This window comes from Homalodisca vitripennis, chromosome 7 (assembly GCF_021130785.1).
Source record: "Homalodisca vitripennis isolate AUS2020 chromosome 7, UT_GWSS_2.1, whole genome shotgun sequence".
Classification (NCBI taxonomy): Eukaryota; Metazoa; Arthropoda; class Insecta; order Hemiptera; family Cicadellidae; genus Homalodisca; species Homalodisca vitripennis.
The window spans coordinates 105,824,112-105,848,899 of record NC_060213.1 but is presented as its reverse complement, the minus strand read 5'-3'; the positions used below and the strand labels follow the sequence as shown (position 1 = coordinate 105,848,899).

Sequence of the window (24,788 nt, the reverse complement as noted above, 5' to 3'; positions counted from 1 at the left end):
GATTAGTAGACGCGGAACTATTGAATTTGAGGAAACAAGGTATTATTTATGGTTTAGTTTTTACTAAGTTAACTTAAAACAGCGTAAAGAAGACGTAATTTGTGATAGTGAGGATTTAATTCAAGGTAACTTCCTATGTAATATAAATTAATTTTATTATTTTCATAAGTATATACCTTACATGACATATTTTGACAATTATAACAACGTAAACTAATAACTAAATGGAATTCCATTTTGGGTTAAGTAACAAGTAGGTCTATTAGTTAACAGATTGCCGATAGAAATAAATTAGAAAATTGAAACGGCAAGTATTGTATTGAGCATTGAGCGCTTTTATAATATCAGAAGAATTCATCACCAGTTCCTTTAAAATCACTAGTTATTAAAAAATTACTTGTTATTATCTTAACAAACATGGTATTACAGAATTGGGAAAATGCTATAGCTACCAAAATTAACTAATGACCTAGGAGAAAGAAATCTTTTGGTTGCAGGTATTGTGTTGTTTCGTTTAGTTTTGTTGTGAATATAGTAGCAATTAATTTGAAAACTAGGCCTATGTAACTCATGAGAATGACCTTTTACATGGAAGTATACATTGTTAGCTACTTCAGTGATAAACATTTTCTAAGGCTTAAACAAATAGGGTATACAATAAAACTACTAGAGCAGCTGGCACGAAATAGTCTAATGGTACCTACCTGATGCATTGGAATCTCCCACTACAACCCACACACAATACTGTTGCCAGTTAGTTATACATGAGATGAAAATTTTCTGATCCATCTCAACACCAATTTCAATATCAGTTGTTAAGTATTGTAAACAAATATATGTATAGTGGAAGTAGCTGGTGATAAACAGCGATATGGACACATCACCTCAAAAGTCATCACATTATTTTGTTGTGAGTTGTTCTAAATATTGTAGCCTTTGTCTTCTATTGATTAGTAGGTCAATGTAATAATTTTTAGAGTGTGAGTTTTAGTACTTTTTAGTTTATTTTATTCTTTAAATATACAGAATTCAGCATTATGTATCTCTTCATAATCGATTTCATCAACCAATATTTGGTAACGTGTAGGCATGTAGAAATTGATTTAACAAATCTAATTTAAAGGACCTAAGTTATATGGCTGCAGTATAGTAAGCGCCCACCATCATAATTGAACCGGTTGTAACAAAATGTGCAAAATCTTTGAAAATTCCCAGATGATTATTTATATAATATATATATCATATTATGATGTTGCAAGTTGTAAATATAACTTCATTGTTGTGTTTGTTTAAATTGGGTTTGTACACTGCATTCTTTAATTCACTTAGATCAGAGCGTATCATTACAATATACAAAGCAGGATGGTAGGACTCATTCGGCACTATATGATTGAATATTTCATTATTTTACAGTAAGAGTTAGTTCCTGCTGAGATGCTGTAGGATGGTATTGAGTTTATGCTTGAAACTCGTGCTGCTGTGGTTCCAGAAGAAGTCAACATAGGGGGTAACAGTAATGCCCAACTTCAGTCGAATGCACGAAAAAATGAAGAAAATAATTTTTATAACTTCAATATCCATTGGATTATGTTGACCGTATTAATAACTCCTCTTCAAAACTATATTTTAACTTTAAATACTTAAATGATTTAATTCTCCATTGAATTAGCTATAGAATACAATTAAATATACATAGTACAGATCAATATTATTGGAAATAATATCAGAAAAGAAATACCAAAACATTCTAAATCACAAGATAGACAGTGTGATTTGTGTGGTATCTGAAGAATGGCCACAACTAAAGTGGTAATGCACATGTGTTATTTTTGTCACAAGCTGTCAGATATGATACTCCAAAATACTAAAAAGTAACTAAATGTACACTGCTTTGTTTTTTACATTTTATAAATACACATAGCCTAGATAATTCTGTATTTACACAAAATGCATTTACACTTTTATCCATCTACAATATGTATTATAGACTTGCCAACATACACAAGAAAGATTAGTCGTGTATGGGAGTAATAACGCATGGACACTCAACTTTTTTTTGTTCGGCAATGTCAATGATAGGGTAATTTTAGCAATTAGCGGGGTGACTTTAATTTCTTTTACATTTCAGTATGACGATTGGGCAGTTTTTGGAAGTAATAAACATGAAAATTAGGTATAGTTCTATTTCCACACACCACGCCGCTTCTTATCTTGTCCAACCTGAAGAATCGTTGAGACACTTATGTGATCTGAGCTCAGTTTTTAGATACTGTATTGAGGCATATTTTTCTTCTTTTTCCAGCAGTGCAAGGTGGTACCAAATGCGCCTCCGTACCCCATACTGATGGTCATGGGAATTTTTTATATCAATTTTGCTACTTCCCATTGAATGATTTGAGGCAAACATGTACCAATTACAAATGCCACTGGCCTTCAGTGTTTCCTTGGAGTTTCCCCACACTGCTGGGACCAGTAGAAAAACACCACTCCAGATAATACCTAAGTTCACAATATTGGTCCTATCTTTTGGTTATTGTATTGATTAGTAAATAAATAAAAGGATACATTTACAGTTTTATCTATCTATGATAAGATAACAGGATTTCGGAAATTTCCTATCGTTACAGGCTATAAAAAGTGTAACACAACGTTTTGAGGATTGGAATCTATCCACTTTGTCATGTAAAGGGAGGTATTTATATATATGCAAAAATAAAGAGCAGAAAAAAGTAAAGAAGGGAAAGAAAAGGGTTCAAACATACCCAAAAGCTGCTAGGAGTCCAGTCTAGGCATTGTCACTGCACAGGATGCAAGTCCCGAGCACAAATCACAAGTACGAGGATCACAATCGCACATCATACTAGCACAGACTACAGCGTGGTGCCGATGAAAGAACCAACATCGACATTCTTGTTAGTATCCCACTGAAGCCTGTGGTAGGTAGGCAATTATGATTCTCGTACTTGTGATTTGTACTCGTGACTTGCATCCTGTGCAGTGACAATGCCTGGACTGGACTCCAAGCAGCTTTTGGGTATTTTTGAACCCTTTTCTTTCCCTTCTTTACTTCTTTCTGTTCTTTAATTGTTTATGTATTAATACCTCCCCCACCTGACGAAGAGGATAGATTCCAATCCTCGATACGGTGTGTTATACCTATAATCTGTGACGATAGCAAATGTCCGATATTCTCTTATCCTTTCAAACCTTCTATCGTCAATAACGAACTTTAAACAAAAAATATCTATGATAATTACAAATTAGACTTGCCATCTTAGACAGGACTGATTTGACTGTTTCCCACATACCAATAATAACACATGGACTCTGAACCTTCTTATCATAAGTATTGCTCAGTATAATGATAGATGGTTTCCCAACATATAATTTTCATGTTTCTTAGTTTCTAAGGAGTACTTTATCATCATACTAAAATATGAAAGAAATTGAAGTTACCCCAGTAATTGCTCAGAATGAACTTCTTTAGTAACGTACTTATTTAATACTTTTATGTCTTCATCTTTGATTGACAATTCTCAGATTAATTTTGTTATTGCTTAAAATATTATATAATATAAAATAATAACTGTTTACATATATTATTTTACAGGTTACATTAAGCACATTGGTGGCTTCTCTCTCAGTTCATCTAGCGTGTACAGTGGTCACTTCACTTGGGATTCTAGCAGAACAGTTTTAAAGGTACTTGTTACCAAGTTTCTTACATCAGCTGGTAGGCTGTTGAATATCTTGAAAGCAGAGTAAAGGGATTCATTCTGGATACGACTCAGATAACAGCAAAGTTCATCCAGATTCTTGGCATTCCTGGTTTTATGGCTATGTTGGTCTTCCCTTCTGATGAACCTGCTGAATTTTCTTTAGTAGCACCAACACCAGTAGGCCTACACTGTACACAGTGGCTTACCACTGTAATTTTATACCTGTTTTTAGACAAGACCTGCTTTCAATTTTTTTTTATCTGTAAAGATTTCAGAAAAGACATTAGCTGTGGAAATGTATAGGATACTGGATAGGATGGTTATTGTAAAATTATATCCGATTGTTTTTTATTGCAGATGTCTGAAGTTTCCACTAAAACTCCATCTACAAAGAAGCGATTCACTGCACCGATTCTAAAGGTACCTTTAAAAATCAGAAAATATATATTTGTTAAAAAGATAGCTATTATTTTTTTGTTGGTGAGGGTAATGCTAATGCACCTTCACTGCTCACAGTGCTGCTCCTAAGTGGAACTCTCATTCACATTCTGATCCAGGCATTGCTTCCTCTCAGAGAGCATTACTTTTAGACCAAATCATTGGGAAGGGGGGGGGCAACATCCTTTTTATATCTACCAAACCTTCCATTGTCAATAACATACTTTAAACAAAGAATCCTCTTTATGAATGCTTTTAAATGAACTAAGCCTGCTTGCTGTTCATTGAAAATAGAATCCAGAGAGATTGGCTGATGGCTTTCTTCTTCCCACACTCTGCAGAAGAAGGAGTGGTTGGTGTTGTGTTTCCAAGTTCCTATGGTACTCTTATGTATTCAGTGGAGGTTGGTAAAGTATGGTCTGTGACCTGTTAAAATGTGGTGGTTGGTTGATGAGCTCTCCAACTTGCAATCCACTTGTTGGTCGTAACTTGTCCTGAAGCTAATTTTGAATCAGGTTATCTAAGAATGTTGTCCTGTACGTCATTTAATTTACCAATGATTTAAATCTCTGTGGTCCTTGTATTTCCTGACTATCTTAGAACACTGGATTCCACACTTTGAGCCTCTACTAACGTGCTCCTCTAAATTTGGGTTTAGAAATAGAGCTGTGGAAATTTAAGCCTGTGAACTACCCACATTTTATTAAAACTTTTTAGTCCTCCTTAAAGATATGATTGTATGAAGTGGGTCTTTATATTGTATTGTATCAATACTGTCTCTAACCAAAGTTTTGTATACATTATTTCTTCAAGAATTCACTTAGTTTCAAATTTTATTTCTGGGAAGGCTTCTTGTTGATAAGACAAGAATTAATTCTGGACTCATCAAATTGATAAGCTATTATGACTGGGAACTGTACAAGAAGGTATGTTTTCTTTCTTCGGAAACTGCAATCCCAGGTAAGTTCTGATCAATTTATTATATTTATTCACAGCTCCTTGGATTCCCTTGTCTCAGTTAGTGGTCTCCTGATGAGTCTGACCACTGGATTCCACTTTAAGTCTCCACTGATCCTAATCATTCTATGATACTCTCTTGTTCTTCAAATGATGTTGATTTGACTTTTTTTATGATATTGCATGTTTATTGAGAGTGTTGTTTTTCAACAATATAATTGCGTTGTTCGAAAGTTTGTGTTTTATTTCATGAAAGGTTTTTGCCATTCTATGTAGTTTATTCATGGCTAGCTGTACTGACGGCCAAGTTAATTTCAGCCCCATAAGAACAAAGTTAGACTTTAAACACTTAAGCCTTCATTAATAACCATAGTATTATGGAAGATGTCTAATTTTAAAGGTATATTTAATTAATATCTATCCAAATGTTTTTTTAAAAATATTTTTACTGAGAAAAAATCTCCAAATTGTTTGTACTTTATCTTTCATGTATCCAAAAAGAGCACACTTTACAGGAAATAAATCAAAAGCCATTGGATGGCAATTCATTATATCTTTAAATTGGGACATCTCCCATTTATTTATCATATTGCTAAAAAAATATTCCTGCATAGCAATGACGCCAATGTTACTCATTAAAACTTTCTGAAGGAGTTCGAATCCCAGCTTATTTCTGCTACATTTAGTTGGCAGATCTTGAGATTTTCAAGATTTCTTGTCAATGTGTTCTGGAGAGTTTGATTCACTATCATGTCAGGTATCATGTGTTTTAGCTGGAGATCAAAAGATTGTTCAACTTGATACTCAGGTTATCTTGTAACATCACTTCAATGGGGGTTGGTAAAGTATGGTCTGTGACTTGTTAATATGTAATGATTGGTTGATAAGCTCTACAACTTGTAGACCACTCTGTTGGTCATAGGATATTTTGAATACCATATGACGTGAAGACATTAAATACAAAAATAATTCAATATAACAAATGGATCAAAACTAGTTTTGGAAAAAAATAGTGTTTTACAATACATAAATATTATAGGCTGAGCGTTAGCGAAGCCTATTACTCGAGGAGCTGGAAAAGTGTTCATTTCTGCTATTTTTAGAACAAACTGACCTAATAGACTTCAAATTTTACAAGAAGCTTCATTTCTATACAGGGTGATTCAAAACTAAACGGCAATCTCTCGGGAGCTTATTCTATAGCTAAAAACAAGTAAAAAAGTTCATATAACTATATGCCCGGAAAACGCTTCGTTAGCGAGTTACGCCTAGCGAAAGATTTCGCCCGGATTTCAGAACCCTTGGTGAAGTCAGGCCGTATAAAAATGGTAAAGGTAGTTACAAAGATACAAATACGATTGTTTTTTTATGTTTTTTATATCTGACAAATTTATTAAAATTCGTCCCAGAGCTGTAAATGCAATACTTTCAGAGATATCTTACGTAAAAACACAAGAATTGGTGCAAAGAAATAACACATTTTTGTGTTTAACGTAAGATTACTTTCATAAATGTTTAAATAAAGGTCATTTTTTTTCTTAAACAGATTTGTAGAACATTTAATTCTGAAAAGATTCATGTGAATTACTTAGGAAAAAAAATTAATAATAGGTATTGAAATTTAGCTTTATTTAAAAATAAAACAGCACGCACAAAAATGCATATTCTTATCTGCATAAAATATTAACTAATGTTTAGGTTGTGAGTAACAGCTGATCATTTTATTCTAGACTGAACATTAACATAAAATGTATTTACCTTTATAAAACTGTAATAATCACCTATAATAGTTGCTCAAAGTGTCCTCCGTTGTTTAGCAAATGCACGTTTTCGCACGACGAATCCACTCTTTTTCTCGCGCGTTTCATAACGTTTGGAGCATTCTTGATAGTTTCTGCAGCCTCTGTAATGCGATTACGTAACTCCTCTATGGTGTTTAATCCGTTTTTGAATAAACAATTGACTTCATCCAACCCCATAGTCTGCTGGCGTGAGGTCAGGAGAACGTGGTGGCCATTTTACTGGTCCATTTCGACCAATCCATTGTCTACCGTATGTATCATTTAAATAGTTTTTCACATCATTAGAAAAATGTGGAGGTGCTCCGTCGTGCATAAACCATGCATTTATTCTCTTTTTGAACAGGAATATCTTCCAAGAGGGTAGGCAGGTTTGTTCTTAAAAAATTTAATTACGCTACTCCATTAAGTCGATTAGGGAGGAAAAATGGACCAATCAAATTTATCACCCAGAACACCAAGCCATACATTGACTGAAAATGTATGTTGAAAATGCCTCGTCGCAGTTTCATGTGGGTTTGTCGTACGCCCAAGTATGGGTATTACGAAAATTTACAATTCCATTTCTGGTAAAACAGGATTCATCAGTAACGAGAATACGCCGAAGAAAATACTGATGTCGTAAACAATTTCTTCTTAACCAGCGGCAGAACATCTTCCGTTTATTAAGATCTTGCGGTAATAAGTCTTGAACACGTGTTATATGGAATGGGTACAACTGTGCTTCATGAAGTGTCCGCCATACGCTTCACTGGCAAATATTTAACTGACGTGATAATCGTCTGGTGCTTGTGGTTGGTGATAATTCTACAGCATTTATTATTGCTTGTTCATTATTATAGTTCCTTGCACTACGTTGACGACCAGTATCTATTCGCTTCGGTTTAAAGCTACCAGTTTTCTCTAAGTCGTCTCTCCACAGCTTCAAATGTTTTGCGATCAGGTGTTCTTCGATGTGGAAAAGTATCACGATATTCCTGAACTGCAGCTAAACCATTCTTGTTAACTTTGCCGTAAATCAAGTATCATGTCCATATACTCTTCAAACGAATACATACCATTTACATTATCTGCCATTATTTACTAAGATAATTACATACACTTTTATAAAAATATTTAATAAAATATTTTATACACTTGTATAAAATATTTCCAAATAATCACAGGATCTCACAAAATACAATCTTCACACGCCACAATACAAAAACCTCCATAAAGGTTATTCAAATATTACTTTCATGAACTTAATTGTTGATCAGCTGATATTGCCAACCTTTGCAAAGAAAATATGACGATAAAAAGTGTTGAATAAATGATCAGCTGTTACTCACAACCTAAACATTAGTTAATATTTTATGCAGATAAGAAATATGCATTTTTTGTGTGTCTGTTTTATTTTTAAATAAAGCTAAATTTCAATACCTATTATTATTTTTTTTCCTAAGTAATTCACATGAATCTTTTCAGAATTAAATGTTCTACAAATCTGTTTAAGAAAAAAATGACCTTTATTTAACATTTATAGAAGTAATTTTACGTTAAACACAAAAATGTGTTATTTCTTTGCACCAATTCTTGTGTTTTACGTAAGATATCTCTGAAAGTATTGCATTTACAGCTCTGGGACGAATTTTAAAATAAATTTGTCAGATATAAAAACATAAAAAAACAATCGTATTTGTATCTTTGTAACTACCTTTTACCATTTTTATACGGCCTGATGACTTCACCAAGGGTTCTGAAATCCCGGGCGAAAATCTTTCGCTAGGCGTAACTCGCTAACGAAGCGTTTTCCAGGCATATGGTTATATGAACTTTTTTACTTGTTTTTTAGCTATAGAATAAGCTCTCGAGAGATTGCCGTTTAGTTTTGAATCACCCTGTATATGCAACATTAAGCTTGATGACGGTGCATGTCAACCCAATGTAATTTGGCTAAGCGTTAGCGAACATTTTCTTTATGGGTAACCATGACAGTGACGAAAGAATTGCAGAAGAAAAATAAAATTTTAAATAAACTAACTTTTAACATGTCACGTTGTAAAACATGAAGTTATAAAATTGAGACTTTTACATATAACCTCAGTGAAGCCTGTTACTGTGACACATGGTGTGACATACTCTTACCTAGTACTTATCTGGGATAAGTAATCAATCATCAAATTGACATATCACCTACCATAAGGTAATTACTGTTATGAAATGGTGTTATGTGACAACATGAAAAAGGTATTAAACCATAAAAAATAGTAATATAATCCATAATTCTTTTAAATTTGAGTAATAACATGATAAATACTGTAATGATAACTTTTTGTATTGAATCAATATAATACAAGGTAAAATAAGTAGCGTGAAGTCTTTCTCTCTTCTGTTCTATAAATTTTATTTCAAGTTTTCACTATATCAAGATCAAATGTGTCATTCCCGCTGCAGTTTGCCGCAATTTTTGAAATTTTGTAGTATTATTATGATTTTAAAATATAACAGGGTGGGAATTCGACTTGTCTCTTTTTATACATTTCTTCATAAGACCTTGACATATTTTAGTCATTTACAAACTTTGTTTTCAAAATAATAAAAATTTTGTTGTTCCCTACAGCCAATTTGCTAATATTCCCTTATGCAAACATTTAAATTTATAAATACAGTCACCCACTTAATAGATTCAAGTTATATTTTGCATGTTGTTCTTTTATTGAACACAATTTCTTTTGAAGCACAAACATATTTTTCATTTACATATCTTAGAAAGGAATATTTGGAAATTTGACAACATGCGACCTCCTGCGTAGTTTAAATTTTATAGCAAATTGTACAACACTTGTAATATGCATATATTACAAAGTTATGTTTTTTATTGACATATTTTATTTGCAGATAATATTAAGTAGTATAATCTGAGACACAGTTAGTAGAAATTTAAGAAGTATATAAAAATAATGTAATCAAGAGGCTTATTGCAACAATATTCATTCACAACCTACATAACAACTATAAATAATGTTATGTGAACAGGTTGCTTGTAAATGTACACAGTATTATTGTAACGTATTCACAGATCACAAAAATGTCTTATGTAATGACAGTCAGTATTTCAGTGCATTGCCAAGTAAAAATATTATCAATGAAAATATTACTAAATTTTTAAAACCATAATTTATTATATGTTAAAAATTAATTTGTATGTTGAATTATATTAAGTTCTGTTAAAATAAACATTGTCAATTAATTGAAATAAATGATAAAAATTGCATTACTTATTTTAAACATTTTTTTAATAAAAATAACCAAGTAACAATCGAACAGTAAACAAAATATTAATCAATTAAATAACATCAAAAAATAATAATAACCAGAATAAATAAACAACCTTAAAGCACAATATAAAATACGTTAATCAATAAAAATAACAGGTTACTAAAATATCAACTATAAACCGAATCAATCAGTCAAAACTGCATTATAAAGTATTAGATTTGCTACAATAAAAAGGTAACCGTAAGGAAATTGCCTTCACACAACTTCTTATGTCAATGAAGCAGGTGCCAATTCAAATGCTGATAGATAATTTTTGTATATAGATGTGGTTTTCCCATTTTTAACTGTGCAATGCAATACAAATAGTGAAAGTTATACTGAAATTGCTGCATCTGTTTAAAAGTTGCATTTTTATCCAAAAATGTAATTCTTAAATGAAATTAATAATGTATATTGGATTTGATTCAATCTTAAAATAATTAGATGACATTAGATGTAAAAACACATTTTCAAAGTGGATTTAAGAATATCACATAGTATTTTATATTACAGTACTCTGCCAAGTCTTGATTTCAGGATAAAGACGCCATTGTCAATTCAAGTAAAAAAGATGTCAGCCTGAAAAAGGTAAACAATCACAAGCAAAAGGTGATCATTGTCAAATATAATAGCCGTATACTTTTTAAAACAGTGTCTTAAACTTTCTGTTGTGATGTAAATCAACACAATATTTTCAAAGAGAATTTGAGAATACCTAATGATATTTGATATTATTACTGCAGGCTATAGATATTTCTTAGTTTCTTTTTATAGAAATATCTATAAATAGCCGTAGATAGATGTTTTATAGTCTGTGTTATTACATTTTTCTGCCAAGTCCTCATATCAAACTTGATTTTAGGGTGTAGACGCTGCCAGTGGCAAGCCGAATGAAAAAGATGTCAGCCTGAAAAAAGCAAAGGTTCACAAGAAAGAGGTAAAGATTTGTTGTTATATTTGTAGGTAATATAATAACCTTGTATTTTTTTAAAGCAGCATAATCATGTGCTTTATTTATTTTAGACACTTAAATCCATAGAAATATTTTCTATGCACCTCATACTTTCTGGCATATGAAATGATTATTTACTTTTTTTAATGTGTTAATTAATATAGAATCATAATATAATACAATACATATAATTTGATATTTACATCTACATTATAATAATTAGATGATGCTAGTTGCAGTAGTAATTCACAGTGTAACAAACAAGATAAGTGACCAAAAAGGGAGTTATCTAATGGAGTTGGACGGCAGTGTACCAAGACATTGCACACGGTTCTACACTGCCCAGTTACTCTAATTATTGGAACTACCGTAAGTTCCTGTAGGTCGTGTAGGGTAATCATGTACTAATTTTTCTATCAAAAAGAAAAGTTGATTCAGGCAGGATTGGACATTTGAGAAGGGTTATCATGTATGAAACCCCCTTATTCAACTGTTTGCCAGGTTGACTGTGTGGTTTCAAGTGATTAGTACAATTTTATTACAAAGTTACTGAACTTGTTGCAGACTTCAATTCTAGATAGATTTACCTGTGTGAACTAATAATTATTGTTGAAAAGTTAGTATTACCTAAGTTTATCAGATAGTAATGCATTTATTCTCCAATTATTATAATAATTGCTTGTATATTACCCCTTGTTGTGTGTGATAGATAAGTAATATCAATTGTATAAAATGTCTTGTCCCATAGCAATTTCCTTTCATTCTCCAAATATTATTTTTTGTTATTCTCAGATTATTACATTTTGCTTTATGTATAAGTTGTGAATGTACTAAAGTTTGTTTAAAGGAGGGGAGAGGCATTAATTTTTTACAAGCATGTTTGTAAGATTAATAGAATATTCATCACATCCTAATGATAGTTCACTATCAAAGGATATGACTTCACCACTGATTGTTTTATAGTAAAATTTTGCAATGCAACAGTATAGAATAGGTATTGAAGTTTGAGGTATTTATATGTTAAAGACATCATCTGATTCAGTATAAATACGGTTTACAGTATGATTTGAAATACCTAGTAGTTAAATTTCTATTTTTTAACTATAGAAGGAAGTGTTTAAAACTATGGGAAATGTATATATATATATATATATATATATATATATATATATATATATATATATAGAATGTATATATGTTATATAACGCATCATGTATAAACAATAAAAAACTTGCTTAGTTCATTGGCCAGCTTGGTATGCCATTTGGTTTTTTTATATCTCTAATAGTTTTAAAGATATTGAGTACATGTGAATACCACAGAAGTAAATTAATAATTTTACAGTTGTCATGAAATCTACCTACTGATAGAGCCAGAAAGACTATTTTAGTTTCTATGCTTTTTTTCTTGTGGGTTGTTCTAGAGTGAAATGTCAATGCTTTTGGGTTTACTAAGCTGTATATTATTTAATCATCCTATTATTTTTTGTTAACAGTTGTTTAATCTATTTAATTTGTTATCTATTTATTTGTTAATTGTGTTAAGTGTTATCTTTATATGTTCTTATTTTGTAACAAATTTTACAATGTAAAAGCATATTGAAAAATAATAAATGGTCTTTTCTGAGATTTATTGAGTTTGATATATATTGATTGTTGAAAGAATACATAAAGACCTTGGATGTTGATTGCAGTTTTGTTTCATTTTGTTTTTAAAATTTTTATTTGTTCCAGAACGAAAATAGCTCCGAGCCAAGTGGAATTGTAAGTGGAAAGAAAATGACAAAGGAGTCCAAAAAGAAGGTACATATTCTTTTATTCCTTGATTAAGTTAATGGTTAATAGCTGTTTATTCTTATTAAAATACAAATAAATTTACAAGAGGCATTTTCAATGTATTTGTTGAAATAGATAATATAAACCATATGTAACAATTTATTTATTTATTAACAAGAAAACCCAGTAAATATTTTATCAAAAAGTTATACACCATTAACAAAAGCATAAGTAGACCGAACAAAATATAGGACACAGCTATACAATAAATATAATTATAGTTAATTAATTTTACTATTTATGTAAATTCACTAAATAATACAAAGATCAAACTTTAGACAAAATCTCTTATTTGTCCTAGGATAAAAATTGCTCTGAACCAAATGGAATTGAAGACAGAAAGAAAATGCCAAAGGAGTCCAAAAAGAAGGTACCTATTTGACATTGTTCATTGATTGAGTTATAGAGTTTACAACAAAAATTGTCAATTTATTGGATCAAACACATTTTATTTTTTTATACTTAAGTAAAAGTAGTAAAAACAAAAGTAGGATAAATATACACAGTAAATATAATTATAGGTAATTAATTATACTATTTATATTAACTGATTAAATATGCAATAGACAATAGACAAAATTCTTTATTACATATTCATAAGAACAGTAATAGTGTCATGAGTACAAGTAAATATGGTTATGTTACAGATATGAATGTTCATGAATCTGTGCATCTTAGGTCATCTTCTCTTTGCACTTATGAATTCTTCTAGTGTTTAGACTGGTCTGCTCACGAGGAAGTCGTGTAGTATTCTTTTTAGGGCTGTTCCTTTGAGCTACTTTATTGATGTTGGTAGAAGGTTCCACAGTTTCTGGCCATTGTAAGATGGACTTTTTCCATACAGGGTTGTACAGTGTATTGACAGAACATAGTTTTTGGAATTTCTTGTATTGTATTTATGGAAGTCTTCATTGGTTTGCAGATTTAGCTTGTCGATTTATAAAATAACATCTAGAATGTATACATTCTAGATGTTATTTTAGTGTTGTGACTGTCAGTAACCCCAGGTTCTTGAAGGCTTGTCTGCAGCTCTCTTGAGGTCCAAGCTCAGCAAGAATTCGTATGGCTTTTTTCTGTAAAAGGAATCTGTTGTTGTTAGTGGCTGATGATCTGCCCCTTACAACAATTCCATACCTCAAGTGGGATTCGATCAGAGCGTAGTAAGTTGTTTTTGCAGCTTCCAGGTGACTAATCCATTTAATTCGTCTTAAGGCATAGATTCCAGTGCTGACTTTTTTGCAGAGATTGTTTACATGTTCTGACCATGTGAGATTGTTATCAAGAATAACCCATATAAATTTTGCAGAATTTTTCATTGATATATCATGTATGTTAGGGATATAGTCTTTTTTCTAGCTGAAGTTGACTTGAATTGTTTTGGATGAGTTTACAGCTAGGTCTTTCCACTTGCAGTAATTGAGTGCTGTGTTAAGAGAACTTGTGACTGCTGTGTGGATTCCAACAGCTGTGTCATTCTTGACCAGGAGTGTTGTGTCGTCAGCGTACATTACACAGGTGGTGTGTTGGTCTTGAACATGTTCGGGGAAGTCATTTACAAAAAGAACAGGGCCGAGGACAGATCCTTGAGGTACACTACGGTTGATAGGCAAAGGGTTAGATTTATACGTGGTTGTAATACCACAACTTGTGCTTTGAACCTCAACTATTTGGGAGCGACCTCTTAAATGAACCATATTTTTGCTGTGCCTTCTATGTTAAAAGATGCTAGCTTTTTTGCAATTATATTATGTCCTAGGCAGTCAAATTCCTTGCTATAGCCAAGTAGTAGGGCAGTAACATATTCTTCTTTGACAATTTGTTTAATAATAAATTCAACAAGGCTAATTATGGCAGTGGCGGTTGATTTTCCTTTTAATAACCCATGTCAGCTATTAGTGAGAATGTTTTGATGATTTAGATGTGCCATGAGTCTATTTAAGACTACTTTTTAAATAATTTTTGAAAATGTTGAAATCAGAGAAATGGAACAGTAATTTTTCACATCAGTAGTTAGTCCTTTTTTGTACTTAGGATAAACCTTTGTCATTTTTAGTGCTGATGGAAATTCACTGAGAGTGAAATATTGATTGATTATACTGACTAGAGGTGGTGTAAGCTCGTTCACACATGCTTTACAATTTTAGATGAATACTCATTCATTCCACTGGAAGATTTCACCTTAAGTGAGTTTATAACAGATGTCACCTCTTTGTCATTAGTCAGTTGTAAACATAGTGGGTTGTGGATATTGTTTTCTGGAGTATGGTCCATTTTATTACTATTATCAGGTCTTAGGTGGTCTTTGTTTTGTTTTAGTGTCAAGTCGGCTATTTCAGTGAAAAATTTGTTTAAGTTTCCTGCGATTTTATAAAGGTTATCTGACTCCTCACCATTTATTGACGTGCAGAGGTGATCTGGGTAATCTTTTCTGTGCTTTCTCTCTTTATTGATAATGTGCCATAGGGCTTTACTTTTGTTATCAGCTGAATTAATTCATTTTGAGTTGGCTTGTTGTTTTAAGCTACGTAGTTTAATGTCATAATCCTTTTTCTTTCTAACCATGTCTTCTTGTCTTGATTGCTTCCTGTCATCATAAATTTATTCATTGCAGTAATGACAGCAATAATATAGAGATAAAACCTATAGGCAAACTCTTATTTATTTGTTCCAGGATCAAAATAGTTCTGAACCAAAGGGAATTGTAGGCGGAAAGAAAATACCAAAGGAATCCAAAAACAAGGTACCTATTTGGCATTGTTTATTGATTAAGTTACATAGTTTACAATAGATACTGTCAATTTATTGTATCAAACACATTTTATTTATTTATAATTAAGTAAAAGTAGGTAAAACAAAAGTAGAATGCAGCTACACAATAAATATAATATTATATAGTTAATTAACTATACTATTTATATAAATTTAGTAAATATAGAGATACAACCTATAGACAAACTCTTATTTGTTTTAGGATCAAAATAGGTCTGAACCTAAGGGAATTGTAAGCGGAAAGAAAATACCAAAGGAGTCCAAAATGAAGGTACTTATTTTCTATCCTTCCATGATTAAGAGCTGACTGTATTGTTGGCCACCTTCAATTTAGCTCCATGAGGACAATGTTAAATTTCTAACACATGAACTTATTTTTTTATTGTAAGATTATGGAAGACGTCTCATTTTAAAGATATAATTCACGTTTTAAAAATAATATTTTTGTCTGTTATTTTGTTAGGTTATGTTTAATATCAAATCCTTTAGTGTGTCATTATTAAAATACTCAAAAAGCATACACTTTACAAGAAAAACTAAAAAGCTTTGGATGTGTATTGATTGTATTTTAAAAATAAGAAACCTTCCATAATGGTTTGACCAGCAAAAGAAGGTAAAAGCGTTTGAAGTTTAACATTGTTTTTAGGGAGGAAAACTCAAGATCCTTTCTTTACAGTTGGCTGTTAACTTGATAGCCAATACTGTTTATTCTCATTAAATTATAAACAAATGTAAGAGGCATTGTTAATTTCTTATGTCAAACAGATACAACTAGTAAATTGTTGATCAATTAGGTAAATTAGATCTAATAGTATAAATTCATTAGCTAACCATCAATAACGTGCTTAAAGTCCTTCTGATTTAAATTTCACTCCAAGAGTTCAGGATGGAACACCATAAACGTCTTTTCGAACAAACACACAAACTTGTATAAAATTAAGATTCAAGAAGTTTATTTCTATTGATTTTATACAAGAAATAAGCATTGTCAACCAATTACAATTATACTACTAAGTCATTCGACTGTTAGAATTTAATTTGCTTAAAATATTAACTAAACTAAACACAAAACAGTTAACAGAAGTGCATAACTTAATTGAAATAAACTATTCTTGTTAATATTCAGTGTATCTGTAATAAGTTATTTAAAATTGAAAATGTTTGTGAGCTGGAAAAATTGACATTTTTCTCCTGAACAAATAAACTTGTATACTCCTGACAGATTGACTCCTATGAACATGTTTTGTGTTTATTTTAGACAAGAAATTAATTTTTATCTATATAGTATCAGTCAGTTAGCTGTAGAATTACATTTTTAAATTGAAGCAATTAAGTTAGACAAATAACTGGTCCTGATTTGCCTGTACAGGCCATCTACTGGTTACTTGAATATTTAGCCTAAATAAACTTGAGGAAATTGCAAATATATCAATATTAGAAACATTTAAAAAATAATCATATGTGCTGATACAAACATGCATATTTAACAAGAACAGTTTAGGAAAAACATTTCTAAATTACTGAAATGTTTAATTTATACTGTTTTAATTTTCATCTAATGCGACAAAGCTTGCCAATCTGACTATGACCAGGCGTTGATCGTGGAATTGCAAAGAAACCAGCAGTTAGAGGGACAAAATGTGAAAGCTACAGGTAAAAGATGTGAGTTTGATCACAGAATACAAATCAAATTGGTATTTGTAAGCTTTCTTGGAAAGAATTAATTGAAAAAATCTATAACAATAATAATAATGTGTCCACTTGAGAGTGGAATTTGAACAGATATACAAAAATTTTCTTCAAATACGTTCTCCTCTAAAGTATAAAATACAGGATGAATCTAAAAACAATAAAATTAATTGACATAATAAACATTTTAAATTACCAAGAGAAAATAATGCCCTACTATTATATATATATATATATATATATATATATATATAAATGAATGTCAAATAATAATATGACTAGGTATTTACTGGAGCAGATTGAGCTTACAAGGTCTGTTATGTTCAACAAAAAAAACTTATATTTTATTTATTATACTATTTATTTAAATTCACTAAATACAGATCAAACTTATAGGCAAACTCTCCTATTTGTCTCAGGATGAAAATAGCTCTGAGCTAAATGGAACTGTAAGCAGAAAGAAAATGCCAGAGGAGTCCAAAAAGAAGGTACCTATTTCCTGTCATTTCACAATTTTATGAAGGCGATTTTTTAGTCAATTTTGGGTTTAGAATTTATTTGATTTAGTTTTTTATTAAATTCACAGGTCTTTAAGGTACATTCACTGAATACAGGAAAAATATAAACCTTTTTTATAACTTCATGTGAAATTACATGCATTTAAAGTATAACATTTATACGATTGTGTAATAAGGTCTGTACGAGTAAATACGACTGAAGATTAAAATATCTATAGTAAAATTTGTATAGTATGTGCTTGAGTATTAACTTGAGAAAGTGACATGTTCTTATTCATTATAAAACTTAATTTTATAAGGTAGTAGAGTTGCAGCAAACAGGTGTGGAGGTGTGATTGTGTATCCTTCCAGACAGAGTATAATGTCACTTGTAATTAATTATATAGGATGTGACAAAATATTGTATTATTAAGTTGTTTACTCTTCTGATAGTACCAGAGTAAAAGATAGAATTCCTATTGGGTAAATTGGCCATTCAGTTCTTATATGAGTGAATGAGTGTTCTTGTTAGTTTTTGTGCTTTCTTGAAGGACAGGTTTTTCTGTCTTCACCTACAATACGGCGGCTGGGAAGTTTATGACTAATCAGAAAGAAGCTTATCGTTTTTACTTGCTTCTTTTACAGGGCATTGCATGCTCAGTTCTCTCAACAATAGCAAATGTCAGTACAAATTCTGATCTTTGTCCTTCACCGACCCCAGTAATTTTTTTGACCAGATATCTTTTCATAATTTTTTTACTAATATAGTTAAACATTGAAAAAAAATAAATTTGTTTTGTTTATTTTTCAGCCTATAGTATCCCTGACTGATTCTCAGTATGATGAAATATTCTCGGCTGTTCTCACTAACTCGGCGAGTAAACCTAACAGTGAACATGTGAGTATATAATACTGTTGTGAAATATGTTTTCCCTTTTAAATAGCATTGTGAAATAAGATTGTGTTATCATGATTTGTCATAATTTTATTGGGTATTTTGTGGTGTGAAATCACCTCAGATTGGGGTTGGTAGACATTTATCTTTTAGATCGCTCACAATTACTTTGGTTATGTGTTTTCTCTAAAAATCACATATCTCAAAAAAAAAGATATTTCTATAGTTTTTTTGTGTGTCAATAAAAATCTAAGTAAGACACAAAAATTCTCCCTTTTGTATTATTTAATTTTTGCTGCTTCAACACTATTTGAAAGATACTTCTGATGTACCGAGTTGTTTCATTCTATATGATTTCAATTTTACATTTATACATTGTAAAAGTTAATTTGTTTTTCTCCCCCATACTCTTATTCACCAATGATATACCTCAGTGTCTTGGTGAATATTGCACACCCTTGCTCTATGCCGACGACACCACGCTGCTTCTAAATGGAAAGACACCTGATGACATCGGAATATCTTTCTATACTGTCCTTAATATGGCATATCAGTATTGCTTTGGAAATGATTTGGCTGTTAATTCTGACACACAAGCAAAATATCGTGGGATGACAATAGATGGAAACCTTACCTGGACACCACATCTTCACAATATTAGTAAAATATTGAACACCAACCTGTATGTTATAAAGCAAATAAAATCAAGTGATGATCATACAGCTAAAACAGCAGATTTCTCTCATTTTGAGGCACATGTTTGATATGGTCTAAAGTATGTGGTAATCTGTTACAAATTTGAAAGGGATTCTTATCTTGTGAAAAAAGCCCATTAGGATCCTCTTTAACCTCCAAAGCCGAGAATCCTGTAGAGAAGATTTAAAGCACAGCATATCTTGACAGTGGTTGTGCTATACATTCAGAAAGTAATCCTGCATGTCGACGGTGAAGATCTGCCAAAATTGAATAGTATACACCAACACAACACAAGACATACCACAAAGTATATTGTACCCAACCAAAATCTGACATTGTATGAGAAAAAAAAACTTTCGTACATGGATAGAAAACTGTTCAACCATCTTCCCCAGAACCTGCGTTGTAAGAAGGGGAAAGCTTTGAAGCTTTCACTACACAAATGGCTTCTAGTACGATCCTACTATATAGCGTGGAAGAATTCCTACTAAATACAATTGGGCAAAATACAACAATTAATGTACTCTTCTTTCATGACAATATTTGTAATCTTAATGATGACACAAAGATGATTCTGATTCTAAACTGAACTTGCCAGTTGTAACTACTTACAACTACATACAGTGATTGTGTGTAGTTCTATTGTGAACTGTATTCTTCAGTTCGGTTTATAATTAATTAATATATAACTATGGGACTATTATTTATAAATAAAAATAAAAATTTTACATTAATATGGATAGTTCTACTATAGAACATGTTATTTCACTTTATCACATTTGTTACAGAACACTCCAATAGATGAGGTCCAAGATGTGAGTGAGAAGTCTGTTAATAAAACACCTGCACGTGAAAGCTTGGGTAAGCAAAATCTGATGTTTAAATAAAATGTTTGTAGTGTTAAAGTTTGACTTCAGAGAATATCCACCATTTAAAGTTCTGAGCTAAACACCATTTATACAAAACAAGATAGCAATAAAAATTCAACAAAATTGAAGTGATGCTATTATTAGAACTCTTTCTTTTAAAAGGAAAGAGATTCTCAAAAATGATAAAAATAATAGTAAAGGCTGAAAGCATCTTTTATAGATCTATTTTTAAGTGGTCCCAAAATAAAAACAGCCATCTTTGTTAGTTAGTGCAATTCACAAATTAAAAATAGTACAACTATTTTAAATATAAGCATTGTTGGAAAGTATCTGTCTAAACCAAAACATGTCCTAATCATATTACAGGATAATGTCACTGGGTTATATTGTTGCCATACATGTGAAAGATATAGCTTATGGTATTCTAACAAAGTAATAATATATTTTTTTAAAAAAAGGTAATAATTTAGTTGATCCTGGCCATATTGTGAGAAATCTGGTATTATTGGTTTTTTGGTTACATCAAACACATATTTTATTTATTTATTGTGCATTCGTTAATACGTTAGCAACTACGGCTTTTTTCTGGAATTTTTTATTTGCATCAAAATTTTCAATAATAATGCCAAAAAGCATAATAGTTTTTTATGTTAAACGTCAAAGTATAATGAAAAATGTATGTAGGCTTCGCAACTTTGCACAAACAGATTTATTTCAATATGTTATTTCAATGTTTTCCATATACCCCAAGGAGTACCTAAAAATGTATTTACTTTAATCATTAAGCAATCGTGTGTCTGATGGAGTACACAATAGTCTAAGGTATACATTGAAACGGAGAATTATATTTAACAAACCACCAAGACAGGCAAACGATAAAAACGCAATAAGGAAATGCGTAGCAAAGTGTACCCCATTAGACGCATGATGCTCTATACTAAAGCCAATGGGTACAGCTGTTGTGTACCCAATGGGGTACACGTCGTGAACCTGTTAAACAATTCAGTTTCTATATAAAATTTTAAATTGAAAGTTGCAAACAAACTTTTGCTATATAGAATCTATAAATGGCATAATAATGTTTTGTGAGTGATCAACTTAGTACATAGTGGTGATCCAAAACTTTACAGCCCAGTGATTCCATCATATTGTGTGTTTGTACAGCAATTAGTCTGATCATTTTATTTTTGACTATTGTTTAATGGGCTATAGTGATCACAAAACACAATATTATCACTTCCTAGTGTGGTCAACAACATCGGGGGGAGGGGGGGAGGGAGGGAAATTTGGCAGAGAGGGAACTTTGCCGCCCACATCTCAAGAACCATTAGGGATAAAACCTTATAACCAAATCGATTTAATAGCTAAAAATATTTAATTTTTAAAAAGGTCATTACATCAATAGTCCTATATTTAAATAGTTTAAAGTAAAATTGTTTTAACAATACACTTTTGCAATGTATTTTTAAGTATAAATAATTAAGGTTTAATTTTTAATTTTGTTAAAACTAAACCATAAAAATCCCAAATATATGCCTTAATATCTTTTAAAATAGATTAGGCACTGTTAAAAGTAATTTGTTACTTGTTGGAATGTGGAAATCGTTACCAAATTGTACCGCATCATTTACTTCCACAAAGGACTTAAACACTAGCCTGGGAGACATCAGGGATTAAACATGTACTTGTTATGAAAAGTCATTTGTTATATTCTGAATAGTTTTTTTTAGTTTATTGGTATGTTACATTATGAATTGGAATTAGAATACTTTATTAATTAGCATCAGACAAAGTGGTGTTATGTATTACAATGTAAGGTTTATACAATTAAATGGATATGCAAATAATTTCAGGTTTTAATGGTTTAATGATCTTTGGATAATTAGCATGAAATATTCTTCTATATTTAGATCAGATCCTCTGATGAACATGTTTTTCAGATTGAGAAACTATTATTTTATTACATATAGGTTTAGACCTCAGTAGGAAGGACACTAGCTCCAGCATGTGATAATGTTCAGTTGTATAGTGCAAAGTTGTGAAGAGAATGATTAGAGTTGCTTTAAGCTGCGCCCTTTGTACTGTATGGATTGTCATAATTTTCTACCAGAAACAGTTTTTGGCTATGGAGAATAGCTATATAGACATAGAACATTACATATTTGAACTGGACTGGATTTGACTTCTGAAAGTCTCTTTGCAGTTCTTTCTGTGATTAATGTTAGCCAAGACTCCAAATTACCTAAAATTGTTAAATATGGTGATGTGACACTTGAGAAGGGGTGATTAAATTCCTCATTTTATTGTCTCATTTTCCAACTCGGAATGAAGCCATGTTTGTTTGCAAAGTTGATACTGTTCAGATTAGTTTATATGATTAACTAATCTCTTTAGAACTATTAACACAAGGATTTCAAGAAGGATATTAGCAAGGGAACTGGGTCTGTAGTTTTTGATATCACATGTCTGGCCTTTTTTGTGTAGTGTGTACACTTTGTAAAATTTTCTTTTGGATAGGAACACATCTGTGTTTTGATAATTATTGACTGCATTAGTCAATATAGAAAAGTATCCTTAAAGAAACTAAGTCAGCATAAACAGAGGATGATGAATTTGCAGTGCTGATAATGTTTCAGATTTCATCTTGAAATGTCAATGGAATCACTGGAATGGGATGACTGGATAGAATGTCACCATAATGAACTCCAGATTACAGAGGTTGGAGTAGTAAGTCATTTCAGAGTAGTCTTACACAGTCTCCTCTGCTACATCTAAAAGTAGGAATTGAAGTCCTCAATTATGTTGTGGATGTTGCATAATGTTTTGTCTTTTGTTAGTAAATGTTTCTTTAATTCTACTCTTGAAATTCCTATCTTCAATCTACAAATCACTCTTCAAATAATCCTATATTTGATTTTAACGCAATTCTTGTGATTTTAATGGCTGATTACTCTAATTTTATAGTCATGCTTTGTTTGCTGTTAACTTTGTTCTTTTGGTGTTTCTTACCTTAGATCTGTCACTTTAGTCTTTTAGTTAAGTTAGGAAGCTCTTTAGCTGTGGTGAAATTTCTTTACATCTTGATTGTTGTAATGTTCTATGAGTGCATGCATGTAAGTTTAATTGTTTGCATTCTCTGTAAATGAATTAACTGTGAACACAGTTAGCAAAGGGATGTAGCTGTATCCCAGACTTACTTCGCTCTGTTTCTTAGTAAGTAAATCTTATTAAACCATATTTATATGGGTACGAATTCCTCATAGGTACATTTTGTAAAAAGGTCTGTTTCAAAACCGTATAGTCAATTAAAAAAGATATATTTACTATAAGAATTTATATAAAACATAACACAATGTGGTTAATTATGTTTATTATTCATTTATATTCAAAATTAAAATGTTTTATCTTCTGACCTTCCTGAGTACGCATAAGGCCCTTGAGGCTTAAGTGCATGGCAATAGGCCGCCCCTTAGAAGTAAAACTTCTAACCAACTCATTTTTGTTTATTTAATCAGCACCAACTCTTGATATTTAATAGAAACATATCCACACATTATTAGTACATCGTACACTTACCATAATTCTGGTTGTTTTACATACACGTCTTACTCTCTTGATATTTAATAGAAACATATCCACACAGTATTAGTACATCGTACACTTACCATAATTCTGGTTGTTTTACATACACGTCTTACTCTCTTGATAATATAATAGAAACATAATTCCACACAGTATTAGTACATCGTACACTTAAACCATGATTCTGGTTGTTTTACATACACACTTACATGTCTATTACTCTTGATATTTAATAGAAACATATCACCACAACAGTATTAGTACATCGTACAACTTACTATAATTCTGGTTGTTTTACATTACACGTCTTTACACTCTCTTGATATTTATAGAAACTATCTTTTATTTAGTAATGTATTACATACACCAACAGTTACATCGTACACTATTCCTTTACTGGTTGTTTTACATACACGTCTTACTCTCTTGGATATTTAATAGAAACATATCCACACCAGTATTAGTACATCGTACACTTAAACCATGATTCTGGTTGTTTTTACATACACGTCTTACTCTCTTGGGTATTTAATAGAAACATCTATCACTTAGTTGAATATTTATTACACTACCATCGTATTTACCATTGATATCGTTTTGGTTGTTTTACATACACAGTCTTACACGTCTTACTCTGATATTTAATAGAAAACATATCCACACAGTATTAGTATTTGTACATCGTTACTCACTTACTTGATTCTGGTTGTTTTACATACACGTTACTTACTCTCTTGATATTTAATAGGAAACATATCCCACACAGTATTAGTACATCGTACACTTACCA

At 31.2% G+C, this 24,788-nt stretch overlaps 1 protein-coding gene across 4 annotated transcripts in view; it reads left to right on the top strand.

Moving 5' to 3' along the window:
• Positions 1–29: 29 nt before the first annotated feature.
• Positions 30–24,788, top strand: part of LOC124366139 (zinc finger CW-type PWWP domain protein 1-like) — a 46,943-nt gene continuing 22,184 nt past the window's right edge. For 2 of the 4 annotated variants that reach the window (XM_046822445.1, XM_046822444.1), the window contains exons 1-11: positions 30–125; positions 3,611–3,702; positions 4,077–4,139; positions 11,076–11,150; positions 12,900–12,968; positions 13,303–13,371; positions 15,673–15,741; positions 15,973–16,041; positions 17,879–17,947; positions 18,768–18,854; positions 20,336–20,408. In XM_046822445.1, coding sequence (XP_046678401.1) covers positions 4,077–4,139; positions 11,076–11,150; positions 12,900–12,968; positions 13,303–13,371; positions 15,673–15,741; positions 15,973–16,041; positions 17,879–17,947; positions 18,768–18,854; positions 20,336–20,408 — 643 coding nt within the window. In that variant the 5' untranslated portion in view covers positions 30–125; positions 3,611–3,702. The remainder of the gene's footprint in view (positions 126–3,610; positions 3,703–4,076; positions 4,140–11,075; positions 11,151–12,899; positions 12,969–13,302; positions 13,372–15,672; positions 15,742–15,972; positions 16,042–17,878; positions 17,948–18,767; positions 18,855–20,335; positions 20,409–24,788) is intronic. The other 2 variants (XM_046822446.1, XM_046822447.1) reach the window with 2 other exon arrangements.